This window comes from Panthera tigris, chromosome A2 (genome assembly GCF_018350195.1).
Source record: "Panthera tigris isolate Pti1 chromosome A2, P.tigris_Pti1_mat1.1, whole genome shotgun sequence".
Taxonomy (NCBI): Eukaryota; Metazoa; Chordata; class Mammalia; order Carnivora; family Felidae; genus Panthera; species Panthera tigris.
The window spans coordinates 76510539-76526557 of NC_056661.1; the positions used below are offsets into that span (position 1 = coordinate 76510539).

Below are 16019 nucleotides of genomic sequence, written 5' to 3' on the forward strand. Positions count from 1 at the left end.
GGTGATTCCTTTTCTCATGTAAGCAATAAACGAAACTCACCAAGTTCTACTGAGCATGGGCCACATGCAAATACAATTTTTACAACTAGATGATATAAGGGATAAAAATGTAAGAAAAACATGGACTCTGCTCTCACCTAACTTCAATCTAATGGAGTGGATGAGACAAGAACATAAAAATGGTAGCACAAGATCAAATACAGTATCATTGTGTTATAACAGATATTAGGCAGCTCAGAAGAAAGAACAAAAGCTCTAATATTGTTAGGAGACAAAAAACTAAAGTATATACTTAAGGAACTGCCTATCTTCAAAATTAAAAAAAATTTTTTTAAAGAGCAGAAACAAGAATTTTTTCAAATCTCTATAAATTTGTTGCCACTTCAAGTTCAAAATAATCCTAGCTGTTATTTCACTGATTTCAGTTCACACAGTCTTCAGTGATTACCCAAATTGGAAGAGAACCACTGAGTTGCAGGAATGTTTACACTGACTGCTTGAATTATTATGCCATTGACTTGGAAAAGGTGGATTTGTGTTGGTCTTGTAAATAAGCTTTCATTATTGCACCTGCAAACTTGTCTAAATTTATTATGTGTGACTTGATGCTGGAGAAAGACCAAGAGCCCTGGAACTGAAATTCAATAGCTAGCCACTGGCTACAATCCTGCATGTGCTCACTGTCCACCTACCTTATACCACCTTGGCAAGGGCTGGACAAAAAACTAGTAAGAAATAAAACTCCATCACTGTTGTCATTTTAAAGCAGTTAAATTAAAAGTTCATTGGTCTTTCATAACTGTTTCACTTAATGAACTGAATGTCAGAACAGAAAGGGGTCTCAGGCACCATCTGCAAGTCATTTTATAAGAGAGTAACAAAAAGTCACAAAACAATGTGGTTAAGGGTGTGGATTCTAGAGCCACTCTGCCTGGATTCAAATCTTGCTTTTGTGGTTTATTAGCTGAATGGTTTTGTGCAAGTCATTTAACACTATGCTTCCGCTTCCTCGTGTATAAAATGCAGATAATAACAGCACCAACCTCGTGGGGTTGTTGCGAGAATTGACATGTTCCTGTGAAGCATATGAAGCAGTACCCAGCAGAATGCTAGCTGCTATTTATAACCCTGAAGCTCAGAACATACAAGGTGGCTTGCTCCAGACCACAATGCTAATTATTGGTAGAGTTAGGACTGGTACCTAAGTGTCTTGGATCTCAGGATAAAGTGCCTTCCATTCGATAAGGTGTCTCTGACACGGAATAAAGAATTGTTTCACTAATTTTATCTTTTCTGAGCTAGTATTTCAAAATCTACACGAAGTATCTTAAAACAGAAGTTATCTTTCATATTTTGACCTCTGGCTTTTCTTGGTCAATTAGTTACACTCTGGGCACTGACAGTATTGATGTACAACTCACAAATTTTCTCCCTCACATGTACTAGGTTTAGCTCAGCAAATCTGTACATATCAGATGATCTAGGGCCATTGACTGGGTCAAGATACACAGGAAGCAGGAAACCAGGACAGCATGGAATCAAAGGAGAGGAAAACAAAAAACAAATAAGCAAACAAACAAACAAAAAAAAACAAAAACAAAAAAAAAGAAAAGGGAGAAATTGTGGGAGAATCAAAGAATCTGTAGTCATTAAGTAAATTTCCTTGCAAAGGTAACTCATTGTGAAAACAATTCCAAAACAAGAGTTCCAAAAATGGTTTGAGAAAGGTTACTTTTTTTTGAAGGACAAGACTACTTTAAGGATGTTAATTATGGTGTATTTCAACATACTAGAACCCAAACTACACAAAAATGCTTTCCATTTTCTTAGAGCTGAAGAGTAAAACAACTAAAGAGTGAGAGGAAAAAGGCAGTGTTCTGTTGGTAGTTAGAACTCATAACTCTAACATGATGGGCACAATTTTAAATCAAGATAGGTACACAGTAAGTTTACAAATACAAGGCTGTGTGCTTTTGAGTTTAGCCATCATGTATTAATCAAAGCTTTGAGGGTTTTGTTTTTATTTTTGCCACTGTGAAGTGAGATCAAAGGATGGAAAATGAAGCAAGTAATATTGAGATACAAAATAAGGCTGATTTTGCTACTGAAACATTCTAAAAAAGCAAAAATGACTTATTGTTTGCTTTTGAATACAGAAATACCAAGAGCTTGATTTCCCAGAACTATATTTACTACAAAGGGAAATTTACAAGACACCTATGGACCAATGCCTTTTCAAAACAGAATAAAACAAAGTAAAAAAAACTGGTGCTCATTCTCTAAAAGTTTCCTTAAAAGATGCTGGTTTCAACCCCCTGCCCCAAAGAAACCTCCTTCAGTGCTGTTTTATATGAAAAAAGGTCTTTCTTTACCTTTTGTCTGTAGTGAAAAATAAGGCAGACAGCACTAGAAATAAAACATGGGTTCTAAATAGGTGATCATTATACTGTAGCATCAAACACAGTTTTTTTTGCAGTGAGTTCTGCCTTACCTATAGGTTCTGGAAAGCCTTGTGTCGTATTATGTATTGGCTTGTTCGTTTAGAATAGATACAAGGTGGTTCTTATAGTTCTTTCTATAGGAGGCTAGGCTTTAAGATTAAGTATTTTAATTCTCTACTGTTAAATCAACACTTTTTACATAAATATAACTTGGTATAATACATAATTGACTATTTGCATTTCATTAATTTACAATAGGAAAATCATCTTGTTGGATTATTTTAGGAATGCTTTTTTTTTCAAGAAAATTTGTTTCACTTCTGAATGGCTCCATTGGCACTTTTTTCTAAGAAATACAATTAACAAAACTTACAGAGCTTAAGATGAACTACAAACATTCAAGCTATGAGATCTGACTCCTAAATTTTACACTTAACAAAAAAAAATACCTCAAATAATTTTGTAGCTATCATTTATTTATTCATTTATTTTATTTAATAGCGAAAATATTAGTACCTAATATACACTCTCCCTGAATGGCAGGGCAATTACAACATAGGGTTCTCAAAGTAGTAGTATCAGCAGCATGGCCAAATTAAAGATTTTAAATACTATATGCAGGGGCACCTGGGTGGCTCAGTCGGTTAGGTGTCCGACTTCAGCTCAGGTCATGATCTTGTGGTTCATGAGTTTGAGCCCCACGTCGGGCTCTATGCTGACAGCTCGGAGCCTGGACCTGTTTCAGAATCTGTGACTCCCTCTCTCTGTCCCCTCCCCAGCTCATGCTCTGTCTCTGTCTCTCAAAAAATAAGTAAACATTAAAAAAAAATACTATATGCAGTGATCAATCTTAGCATAAACTACTTTCCTCTGCTTCCTACGTAATGAACATTTAAAACAAAACAAATTTTAAAAATGGCTTAAAAAATAATTTAACTGAAAAGGAAATGGCAACATAGAGACTTATAAAGATTTGCTTTAGGTTATAAACTAAAATTAATGGTAATAAAGGAATTAAAAACCATATTCCCAGAATATTTTTTTTTTCGATTATAGGAAACAGGTTCAATGGTGTTAATCTACAATAGAGGGAAACTGAGAACAAACAAATCTAAAGGATAATAAGACACTTTTGAAACAATCATTTTATAGAACAGTATTGCTATTTATGGTAATTTTTGCTTACAAATTATAAAAATGCTCTTTTTGATACTGAAAAATAATATACCTTGGGAAAACCAACAACATTTACACATATTAAAATTTTTTTTTATGTTTATTTATTTTTAAGAGTGACAGAGGCAGAGTGTGAGCAAGGGAGGGGCAGAGAGAGAGGGAGACACAGAATCCAAAGCAGGCCCCAAGCTCTGAGCTGTCAGCACAGAGCCTGACGCGGGGCTCAAGCTCACATAACGTGAGATCATTACGTCCAAAGTCGGATGCTCAACTGACTGAGCCACCCAGGTGTCCCCGTTTACACACGTTTTAAAAAAGCAAACTTAAAATACATACCTGTTTTAGTCTTTCATTCTCTTCCATGAATTTTTTGGCAGCCTCATTAGTATTTTCTGCTTGAGTTTTAAGTACTCCTTTGTTTGACAGTTCTATAGCCAGCTGAGTAATAAGGGTAACCAGACGTCTCAACACACTAAACAAAACAAAACAAATCAGATTAATGTATAACTAGATTAGTCATTAGGAATTGCAATTTAAGATAAAAAGTCATTGTCAAATGATTCTCCTTTAGGTATGGATATGGTGGAGGGAGATGTTTAAGGAGGACATGTTTCTTTCTTTTCCTTCCTTCCTTCCTTCTTTCCTTTCTCTCTCTCTTTGTAAATCCAAGTCTTTCTGTCAGAACAAGGCTGTGTCTCATTCCTTTGTAGTCTGTTACAAGACTAGCACCTGGAAGATCAGTTCAGCAGTACTTGTTCATTACCTTCTTTTTAGAGGCCATGAGGAGTAGAAACAGAATTTTATTTTACATTTTTATTTATTTTAGAGAGACAGAGCACAAGTGGGGGAGGGGCAGAGAGAGAATGAGACACAGAATCTGAAGCAGGCTCCAGGCTCCGAGCTGTTAGCACAGAGTCTGGTGTGGGGCTTGAACTCACAAACTTTGAGATCATGACCTGAGCCGAAGTCGGACACTTAACTGACTGAGCCACCCAGACGTCCCGAAACAGAATTTTAGACAGTGCGGCAGGTCAGTAAGTCCCGAAACAGAATTTTAGACAGTGTGGCAGATCAGTAAGTGAAGTCGTTTTTGCTCTTTTGGTTCTTTTTTTCCCCTACCACCTCAAAATCTGCTATTTAAAGAGCATTGTGTGAGGTTGGCCAAGCCTAAAAACTGGTCATTCACATTTGTTTATGGGTAACTTCCATTGTTAGAAATTAATATCTTCAAATATTCATCCAACAGGTATTTCCTTTGCTAGTAGGTATTAGGAACTGCTAAGTGTTAAACACTATGCTATGCACTGGGGACATAGCAGCAAATGAGACAAAGTCTTTCAAGGAGTTTGGGTTCTAGTTGGTGAGGCAAGAGTTACAACGGTATTTAATTGCAAACATGAATGATACTCAAAAGAGCACACAGCAGAAACTACCTGCTTTGGGGGCAATGATGGTCACACAAACGGCTTCTCTGTGAAAGGGGCTGAAGGATGAACAGAAATTAGCCAGGGAAGAGCAGGGAGTTCTGGGAGAAGGAAAAGCAGGTGTGAAGACCTTGAAGCAGGAAGAAGTTAGGTACTCAATAAATATTTGTTGCAAGAATGAATGAAAGAACAGTGACGGGCAGTGTGGGTAGAAGTGATGTAAATGTCAGAGAACAGTATGAGACAAGGGGCCAGATCATGAAGGGCCTTCTGCACCCATCTAGCCTACAAGTCATAATGGCTGTTGGTTATTTGGGTATATCATCGGCTTTCTTTTATGGAGATGTCAGTATACTAAACAGTGTAGAAAAAAAGATCTGTGAGTAGGAAAAATGAGTTAGAGAAACATAAATCCTGTTCTAAAATTGTGCTTTTTAAAAACTTACAGCCAGAAAAATAATGAAAATCCAGAAATGTAAAGATTCCTTTGAGACCTAAAAAGTTTCATTTGTGCATGTTCATAGGCACCAGGTTTACTGCTTAAGCCTTTTTCAATGGCAGGTATAGAGGAGTATTTCCTTACTTCTCTCACAGCATCTATTAGAGAAAAAGAAAAAAAAACATTACTTTTAGTTTTTAATAATATAAAATTGCTATTAAAATGGAAAGCAGTTTTGGGGTGCCTGGGTGGCTCATTTGGTTAAGCATTTGACCCGTGATTTCGGCTCAGGTCATGATCGCAGGACTACATGGTCTAGCCCCATGTTGGGTTCCAAGCTGAGCGTGGAGCCTGCTTAAGATTCTATCTCTCCCTCTCTCTCTGCCCGTGCTCCCTTCTCTCTCTTTCTAAAATAAAATTAAAAAAAAAAAAAAAAGAAGGAAACAAGTTTGAAAATAACTGAACTTTTAAATAATGGACTTTTTGGACAGGTTCTCTTTTCGTCTTTTCCTCTACAACACCTGGGAGGACACATGCTCAAAAGAGATGTTCTGTAAATGGATGCTAGTGGCAAACTTTGTAACAAGTTTTTTTGTTTTTGTTTTTGTTTTTACTATTCATCTGGGACTTATTATCATTGTACTGTCTCTCATCTCCAGCTACACTGCAAACTGTTATCCTTCACTCTATCCCTAATAGGCTGAATAAAATTCAACCTGTTGACGATAGTATATAGGTCATCTTCCATTGCAATCAATGGCAAGAGACTATCCTATTTTCCATTCTGTATTAGCATTTTATTATATCTATTATTTCTTTAATATCATCAAATCATTATGGTAATTATTAAAGTAATATTAAGTCACTTAAATTAATATTATTAAAGTAACATTGATATTATTAATATATTATTACTCATCAAGGTACCTGGGTGTCTCAGGCGGTTAAGTGTCTGACTTTGGCTCAGGTCATGATCTCACAGGTTGAGAGTTCGAGCCCCGCATCAGGCTCTCCGTTGTCAGCATGGAGCCCACTTGGGATCCTCTGTCTCCCTCTTTCTCTGCCCCTCCCCTGCACTCTCTCTCTCAGATAAACTTAAAAAAAATATATTATAACTTGTTAATACTAGTAATATTAATATGACTTCACTGAGATTTTAGAAATATTTGGCTACACTGACATTATATATATGGGTATATATATGTGTGTGTATATACGCACACATATATATACCTATACATATATATACATATATATACCCATATATACATATATATACCCGTATATATACTTTTGTTTTAGTTTATTTTCAATTATAGAGTTTGCCTTTCTCTAGCTTCATAAAATTTAAAGTTTTTTCCTTCAAATTCTGGAACAGTTTAAGCAGAATTAATAACATCTGCTTTTTGAAAGTGGTAGAATTTCTTACAAAATTATCTGGTTTTATTCTTCTCTGAAGGAGGTAGCTTTTTTATAACTTTCTATAATTCTTCTATGGAAAATTGGTCTGCTTAAATTTTCTGTATCTCCTAGCATTCATCTGACAAGTTATATTTCTCTACAAAATTACCCACTTCGTGTAGGCTTTCAGATTTATTTGCATAGAAGTGTACAAAATAGTCTCTTAAATTATCCTTAAGAAATTTTCTTAGGGTGCCTGGGTGGCTCGGTCAGTTAAGCATCTAACTCTTGATTTTGGCTCAGATCATGATCTCATGGTTTGTGAGACTGAGCCCTATGTCAGGTTCTGTGCTGGGCATGGAACCTGTTTGGGATTCTCTCTCTCCCTCTCTCTTTGCTCCTTCCCCGTGTGTGCTCCCTCTCTCAAAATAAATAAACTTAAAACAATTTTTTTCTTGGTCTTAATGGCCATTTCCCCTTTTCATTCCTCAGACTGTCGCAATAATATACAAAGAACATACCAACAACCACTACAAAATAACTAAAAAACCCACCAAATAGTATTTTATTAAATAAAAAATAGTTTTTTTATTAAAAAACATTTTTTTAATGTTTATTCATTTTTGTAAGTGAAAGCGAGAGAGATAGAGTGTGAGCAGGGGAGGGGCAGAGAGAGAGGGAGATACAGTCTCTGAAGCAGGCTCCAGGCTTTGAGCTGTCAGCACAGAGCCGGATGTGGGGCTCGAACTCATGAACTGTGAGATCATGACCTGAGCCTAAGTTGGACGCTTAACCGACTGAGCCACCCAGGCACCCCCTTTGGCTTTTTTTTTTTTAAGTTTATTTATTTAGTTTGAAAAAGAGCAAGCAGCAGAGGGGAAGAGAACAAGCGAGATAGGGAGAATCCTAAGCAGGCTCTGCCCTGCCAGTGTGGAGCCCAACGTGGGTCTTGAACCCACAAACCATGAGGTCATGACCTGAGCTGAAATCAAGAATCAGACGCTCAACCGACTGAGCCACCCAGGCGCCTCAAAGCTTCTTTGGCTTTTAAATGAAAATAATATTTCTGGATCTATTATGCAGAAATGCTGAAAATTAATCAATAATATCAAAGAAGTTTATAAATACAAATGGTCCTACAAACCCACCTGTAGAATAAAATCACCTGTAGAAAAGGAGACTGTGTGTGAAAAATGAAGTAAGGGCCACGATAGGGGCAGGGTGTAATACGTAGTCAATTTTCTATAAACCACGTGGAGATAGCCTTGTTTGGATCACTTGTGGAAACTTTCAAAACCTGGGATGCATTTCTGCTGACACTAAACATATTCCAGGGTTTCCTGCTTCCTTTCTGCCTATTCCCACCCCTTAAAACACACATAAACACATTCAGTTAATACAGGCTCTAGGAACATGAAACCTGGTAATGATTACCTTATTAGAGAAACAAACAACAGGAAAAGTGAGATAAAATTGAAAGTAAAGTAATAAATTATACTTGAGCAATCTACTGGTTTTACATTATACTTTTGTCATTCTAGTGGCTAAGAACACTGGACTGTGTACTTAACATACGCTAATACATTTAAACCTTTAAACACCTCAGTGAAGCAGGTGTGATTACCCTATTCTGAGATGGAAACACTGAGGTTTAAAGGGTAAGTCCTGATCTACCTGCCTTTACCATCTATGGTCAAAGCTCCTGCATTAACCATCCTTGATGTCCCTATTCTCTGAGAATTAATTACCCATCCTACCCATGGATGTAGGGTCTAGTCAGTGGTCATGGTTCTGTGCTTTGTGACTCCTATCCTTATTCCTTATAACTGAAATTCAGACTCAGAAGTGCCTAATTAATCCTTGCATATTTCTGGAGTGATGACATTTGGCAGCTATGTGGTGCCCACTTTCTGGTTTGGGAATAGAGCATCAGAGTCCATGGAGATAAGGAAGAATGAAGTAGACCCACAGAATAATGCAGGGCACGAAAGAGACACTTGAGTTCCTAGGACTAATCCCTCCCTGGAATCTGGCTTCCTTCCTTCCCTGAGCTGCTCTAAAACAACCCTGCATTTTATTCTAAGTTCCCCTTTCTTGCTCAAGTGAGGTCTGTTCATTTCTGATATATGTAACCAAAAGAACCTTAGAGTACCATTCTCCTTCCTTATATGGATATGTGGCAGCTTTTAGTAGAAATTCTTGTGATAACTTTACAGTTAAAAGATCACGATACCAGAGCCAGTAGGAGCTGCAGAAATAGTTGCCTTTTCTCTCTCTGTTCTACAAATGGATAAATGAGACTCAGAGAGATGACGTGCCAAAAGGCAAACAGTTAGCTGGTGGCAGAGTTGGGACCTGTTTTCCTTACTTTCCTTTGCTTGTTTTTTGTGGTTGTTGTTTTTTTATTCATTTTTTTAATGTTTATTTTTGAGAAATAGAGAGGAAGAGAGAGGGAGACAGAGGATCTGAAGCAGGCTCTGTGCTGAGAGCCGAGAGGTTGATGCAGGGCTTGAACTCAGGAACTGTGAGATCATGACCTGAGCTGAAATCAGACACTAAGCCGACTGAGCCACCTACGCGGCCCTGTCCTTTACTTGTTTAATGTTACTTCTTACGTAGCTGGAGATTTTCTTTCTTTCTTTTTTTTTTTTTAACATTTATTTATATTTGAGAGACAGAGACAGAGCACGAGTGGGGAAGGGGCAGAGAGAGAGAGACAAAGAATCCGAAGCAGGCTCCAGGCTCCAAGCTGTCAGCATAGAGCCCGACGCAGGGCTTAAACTCACAGACTATGAGATCATGACCTGAGTTGAAGTTGGACGCTCAACCGACTGAGCCATCCAGGAGCCCCTGACTGGAGATTTTCTTGATAACAATAGCATACCATGGAACAAATACTGACATTTTGAAATAATGCATGAACCCATTCACATCCTGATACAGTCATCTACTCATACCTTCTCACACCAGCTGTTCCTCATTTTATAAGAAGGAATTCATTTCAGAGGTTGGTGGTATGGAACATGGGAAACATTTCTTCATAAAACAGTGACATATATGGCAGTTAACCCAGGATGGCCCCTGTACAACCCACTATATATCAATAGCAACATTAACTTAGTTAATTAAAAACCCAGTGAATTCATTAACTAAAAAAACCCTTAGAGTTAAGCTTAGTCAAAAGTGGAATTCAGTACTTACCTAGAAATAGAACAATCAATAGGACTATAATAGTAAGGAAAGCCTTGTTCCAGAAAGTTGCAATTTTACCCCAGACATTAAATGAAAAAATTTTCTGCCATCTGTAAAGTAATACAATTACATTAGGTATAAAAAAAATCAAAAGATTCTGAAATGCTTTGCAAATATTCAATTAACATTTTGGTAACTGTATAGTGAGTGAAAAGAATTACAGAAATTTAATTTTTCATGTCATATCAGAGATTTACCAATTCTCTCATATGACATAAGAGTGTCTCGTGAAACAACTCAAGTTTAATGATAATCTGACATTGTCTTCTGTCTGGTGGCTTAAATCTTCTGAAGTGAAAATAGCTAGCTTTTAAAGTAAAGATACATGATCAAAACCTTAAAAAGGAATTCTTATAGTAATATGCTATATTGCTGATAGAAGTTATCACTTTGTATCTTTTCGCTAATCAGGATAATAACTCAGAAATAACAAAGGCCTATTGGTCTAATAATCAGCAGCATTTCAGGAGGAAGGGGTCCAACTCTGCATTGTTTATTTTTACATAGTATACTTCTAACATCTACTCCAAGTAAAAGAATTCTCTATTTTTACAAGGGAACTAAAAATGTCATTGAGATGTTACATACATAAAGTGCAAAGAAGTTGAAATAGATTAATAGATTAATGAAGTTTTACATATGTATATACTCATGATTACCACTCAGATCAAGATGTGAACACGGGAAACAAAATGGTGGGAAAAAAGTCTAGATGGATTGAATGGCACAAAGACACAGAGGTAAGAAAGTATGGATTATAAATGACAAAGATGAAACCAATCCACCACACAATTGGGAAGGTAACAAACTTTGTACAGGGCATTTTATTTATTTTATTTTTTAAAGTTTATTCATTTTGAGAGGCAGGGAGGAAGCTCGAGCAGGGGAGGGGCAGAGAAAGAGAGGGAAAGAGAGAGAGAATCCCTAACAGGTTCCATACTGTCAGCACAGAGCCTGACGTGGTGCTCGAACTCCCGAAACCAAGAGTCAGATGCTTAGCTGACTGAGCCCCCCAGGTGTCCCTGTACAAGGGCATTTTAAATGAATAACAGATGAACGAAGTCCAAAGGAGACATATGAAAGTAATAAGCACCTAAATAAGGTTCAAACACTAACAACCTAAAAAAAAGTTTTACTTCAAGATTATGACAAATTATTGGCTAATAACTTTTGAGAACAACCCTAAGTAGTAACTCGAAGTTGCAAGGAGAGGGAGACTGACATAGGTGAAGGAGGTCCTTCTGTCTCTATGCTTCCAATGCCAGAGACACTATTCAAATTTTTCATTACAAAAAATTTTATATTTTTAGAAAAAGAACGTAAGTGGCAATACCTTCATCTAAGACCCACTGTAAATTCACATTTTAGGGGCCAGTATAGAAAGGAACACAAAAGAGAACTCCTACAGGGAGCAACTAGCAGTCTCTACTGAGACTCACTTCAAGGAAAACTGATAATAGCTATTATATTTTGAGTCCTTACCATACTATGGTTCTAAGCACTTGTATGTATTTTAGCTCATTTTATCACCACGACCACTATATGAGGTGGATACCAGTATTACCTCTATTTGACAGATGGGGAAACTGGCCAGAGATGGTAAATAATTTGCATAGGGTCATACAGTAACATGCAGAGCTGAAATACACACTCAGGCAGTCTGACTTCTAAGCATGTGTCTTTAACCAGTGGGTTCAGTGAGAAAATGATAGCCTAAATTAAATAAAATTGAATCCTTCTCTTTGACAACTATGGTGATACATGCATAAAAGATGTGGATACACACAGTAAGGACTGTGTGTATATTGTAAATGAGTTGTGTACACATATATTTTCTTATGTATATTTGTACATGAGTATATAATCTGTGTACTTACATACACATCTATCCAAGAGCTACTTGAAAAAGACAGGAAAATAATTATATTTGGCAGGAAGAAAAATATCCATATTCTATGGATTTTTTTTATATTTATTTATTTTTGAGAGACAGAGCACAAGTTGGGGGGTGGGGAGGGTGCAGAGAGAGAATGAGACACAGAATCCAAAGCAGGCTTCAGGCTCTGAGCTGTCAGCACAGAGCCCGACTCGCGGCTGGAACTCACAAACCCTGAGATCATGACCTGAACTGAAGTCGGACTCTTAACTGACTGAGCCACCCAGGCACCCCACTATGGATCATTTTCATGGAAAAAACATTAATGGACAAAAATATATATATATTTTTGGAAATGCTTAAGCCTTATTTATAAATAACATCTTTCTTTCTTTTGAATACAGGACTCTCTTGTTGGACCTACCACCAAAAAGCTAACAGGGTGTTGTAGAAATTTCAAACCAACAGGATAAGCAGTAGAGTAGAAAAAGCACCAAGCTGAAAGCCAGATTCTTGTCTAGAGTCAGCCACAGATCAGCTAGATGACCTTAGACTACTTTCCCTATATAAGAATAAGTGGGTTGGATAAAATGATCTCTAATGCTCCTTCCTACAGTGTGATTCAATTTTTTTTCTTTAGTAAGGAAGAAAAAAGTGATGGCATAGCTCATAGGCAAGAACAGGAGTAGAAATCTAGGTAGGTAAGAAGCAAGTTAATGGGGCGCCTGGGTGGCTTGGTCGGTTGAGCGTCCGACTTCAGCTCAGGTCATGATCTCACGGGCCGTGAGTTGGAGCCCCGCATCGGGCTCTGTGCTGACAGCTCAGAGCCTGGAGCCTGTTTCAGATTCTGTGTCTCCCTCTCTCTCTGCCCCTCCCCTGTTCATGCTCTGTCTCTCTCTGTCTCAAAAATAAATAAAAACGTTAAAAAAAAATTTCTTATAAAAAGAAGCAAGTTAAGAGTTGTAAAGACCACCTGGACCCTCTACTTACAGACCTTTCAAAGTTCCTTACTAACGAATTAAGGCTAATGTATGTATGGTTATGGTACGTTCCATATTCAGCACTTTAAATATATATTAATTCTGTCTACGGAAAAAAGCAGTAAAACATTAATGAAACTATTTTTGGGTTGCATAAGGCCAAAACGAAGAATCATTTACTGGCATAAGTCTCTACATTGTTTTTCGTTCCACTGCCCGAATGAAACATTTCTGCACCCATTTGGTGCTGTAAACATTTATCCATTTCCCTTTTTTGAGTTCACTGTTCCAAGTCAGGGCAATAAAAAAGGTTAAGTCTGATGACAGGTATTAAGAGCACAACCACTGCTATATTGTATCTGTAACCAAGAGAGTCAAGAGGACTGGGCCCTTTTCCTTTTAGAAGCAAGCGGAGACAAAGTTAATTCGTTTGTACACATAATAATATTTATATAACGTGATTTTTAACATCATTAGATATTACCTAAAATTTGTGAGTTTAAAGAGCACCTTGAATATAATCAGCGTTCAAAACTTTTTAATCCTAAGGAAACTTTTCTCATATCACTCGTAACAGTCTAAAGTAGCTAATCATATGCTTATTGTACTTATTGTAACTTATCGCAACAATTTGCAGGTTTCCTACCTCTGAGGAGGAATAAAAGGAAGACAGAAGATTAAAATAAGTCCTATTTCAGCATAAAGAAAGGTTGCAACTGCCACCCACTGGAGTGTCATTTTTTTCCTCTTCACACCTAAATAGAGAAACACTTATTTTACTTTACTGCCTTTTAGAGAAAAACTTGATTAAAGCCCTGGGGCGTAATGTTTTCGTCCAGGGGGGCAGACGGGGCCGGTCCCTCCTCTAACCCGTGGCACCTGGCCTTAACCCCCAGTGGGAGGGGCAGGGCAGGGGTCAAGGGTGGGCCCACAGGTCCGCGTCTCCACTTCCCCTGCGAGCTGTGCGGAACCGGCCTGCACCGCACAGAGGACGTGCTGGCCCGCCACCCTCGCAGCGACAGAAGCCTAACGCCACCCTCCACTAACGCCCGCGCCTAGGCGCCCTCCTTCTCCGCGAACGCGCCGCGGGCACGGCCTGCTCCCGTGGTCCAACCGCGGAGGGCGCTGCGCGACCCCGCGCGGCCTGGCGCTCCTCCCCGCCGCGGGGACCGCGGCCCCCCGGAAGCCCGTCCGGCCTTACCCCGCCTGCGGCCCGCCTGGCTCCCCGCGCTGCTCCGCGCCACCGACGCGCGGGACGTCAGACGCCGCGGCGGGGCGGAGGTTGGGGGGGAGGGGAGCGGGGCCGGGGAGAGCGCCCCACCCCCTCCTCGTCTGCCCCCGCCCCCGCTCGGCCGGCTCCGGAGCCCAGCCCCCCCAGCCCCGAACCTGGGGGCCCGCACCCCCCGGCGTCGCTGGCGGCGCGAGGACGACGATTAGCAATAATTGTTTTGTAATTGATGGTGGAGTTGGAGGGTGACTCACACTTTTCGGGCGCATGCTTGGGGTTCCCGAGTCAACTTCTTGAGAGCCGACCTTAAATTTCTAATAAAGTGTGGTTTGGTTGGGAGGGGTCGCGGTTAATCGACGTTTTCTGAAAGGGCTTCGTGGGGTCCACGAAGGAATGGCTCCGGGGCGGCAGGGTTTGATGGCGTGATGCAATTCAGTGAACGTGTTTTGAAAGGCATTCCTTTCCTGTTCTGTCTCTTTTGGGGTAGAAATAGTTTTATTGTCCGGAATTAAGCTCTAGTTAAATGGGAGGGCCAGGATTGGGTGGTTGTGCAGTATTTTTTTCTGAGAACGTGGAAGAAAATGCAGCTTCGAAACATATTTTCCTGCTCTTGTCCATAGGCTGGGAAGAGACTCTAGGGAGATATTTGGGACTGATAGGAATAGAAAACAGTGTGTGGGTGCATTCCTTCAGTTACTATTTTCCAGGTTTCCAAATTCCGTGAATAACAATTATTAACCGTTTTCATTATTGACATCAGGAATTGACAGTATTATCCTTCTGGACAGAATTATTTTGGGACTATTAAATGATGTAAATAGATAATTACAGAATATAAAAATACACTTACTTTTTAAAATTTTTAAATGTTTATTTATTTTGAGGGAGGGCTGCACACACTAGTGGAGGAGGGGCAAAGAGAGAATCCCAAGCAGACTCCACACTGCCCACACCTTGGTGGGGAGGGGAGGAGAGTTGAGAGTCCTTGGAAGCCAACGGCTGGGCCACCCAGGCGCCCCTAAAAATACATTTAAGTGGGTGCTTTTTCTTATCACAAGTATACTTGATCACACGGAAAAGAAAAAGACTGAACAGTCAATTAACTATAGGGAAGGGCTTTGTTTTGTTTTTTTACATCAATCGAGTTTAGAACTCGATGCTCTTCCACACTGGTTCCTTTGAAAGCCTGTGCACCTTATTCTATGCTCCTGTGCTCACACCACTAGTATAACTAACTTTAATTTGTAAACATAAAAATTACTAACTTAGACTATAGCTCCCCATTTCCTTATATACTACTTACATCAAATAAAAAAGCCAATTATCTTAAAAAAGATGTTAACTGAAAAAAGGAAAGCATAGAATGTGTCCCCCAAAATATGGCAACACAGTGCTTATTTTAAAATGGATTCATTTAATATTCTCAAAGTCTTGAACTAAGCAGTCTTAGATAGACACAGTTACCAAATTTTCATGTTTGTGTATAGACCAATATCTTAATTATGGAACTATTTTATTTTAACCTGAGAAACTTAATTCTTACAGTAGCACATTCACCAATAACAAAATTCTATTAGTAACACTACCACACAATGGAACTTAAAAATTAAAACTATTACAGGGGTGCCTGGGTGGCTCAGTTGGTTAATCCTAAGACGTTGGCTCAGGTCATGATCTCCCAGTTAGTGGGTTCCAGCCGGGTATGGGCTCTATGCTGACAGCTCAGAGCCTGGAACCTACTTTGGATTCTGTGTCTCCCTCTCTCTGCCCCCCCAGCCCCCAATAAATAAACATTAAAAAAA

General features: G+C 38.9%; 1 protein-coding gene across 4 annotated transcripts in view; it reads right to left on the reverse strand.

The window, feature by feature from the left end:
• LOC102954659 (B cell receptor associated protein 29) overlaps nucleotides 1-14276 on the reverse strand; it is a 54847-nt gene extending 40571 nt beyond the window's left edge. Inside the window, exons 1-5 of one of the 4 annotated variants that reach the window (XM_042964343.1) lie at nucleotides 14191-14276; nucleotides 13636-13744; nucleotides 10083-10183; nucleotides 5488-5638; nucleotides 3954-4089 (exon numbers count right to left, since the gene is read on the reverse strand). In XM_042964343.1, the coding sequence (XP_042820277.1) occupies nucleotides 3954-4089; nucleotides 5488-5638; nucleotides 10083-10183; nucleotides 13636-13727 (480 nt within the window). In that variant the 5' untranslated portion in view covers nucleotides 13728-13744; nucleotides 14191-14276. Of the gene's footprint in view, nucleotides 1-3953; nucleotides 4090-5487; nucleotides 5639-10082; nucleotides 10184-13635; nucleotides 13745-13859; nucleotides 14108-14190 lie in introns of those variants that run through there. The other 3 variants (XM_042964333.1, XM_042964326.1, XM_042964350.1) reach the window with 3 other exon arrangements.
• Nucleotides 14277-16019: the final 1743 nt, after the last annotated feature.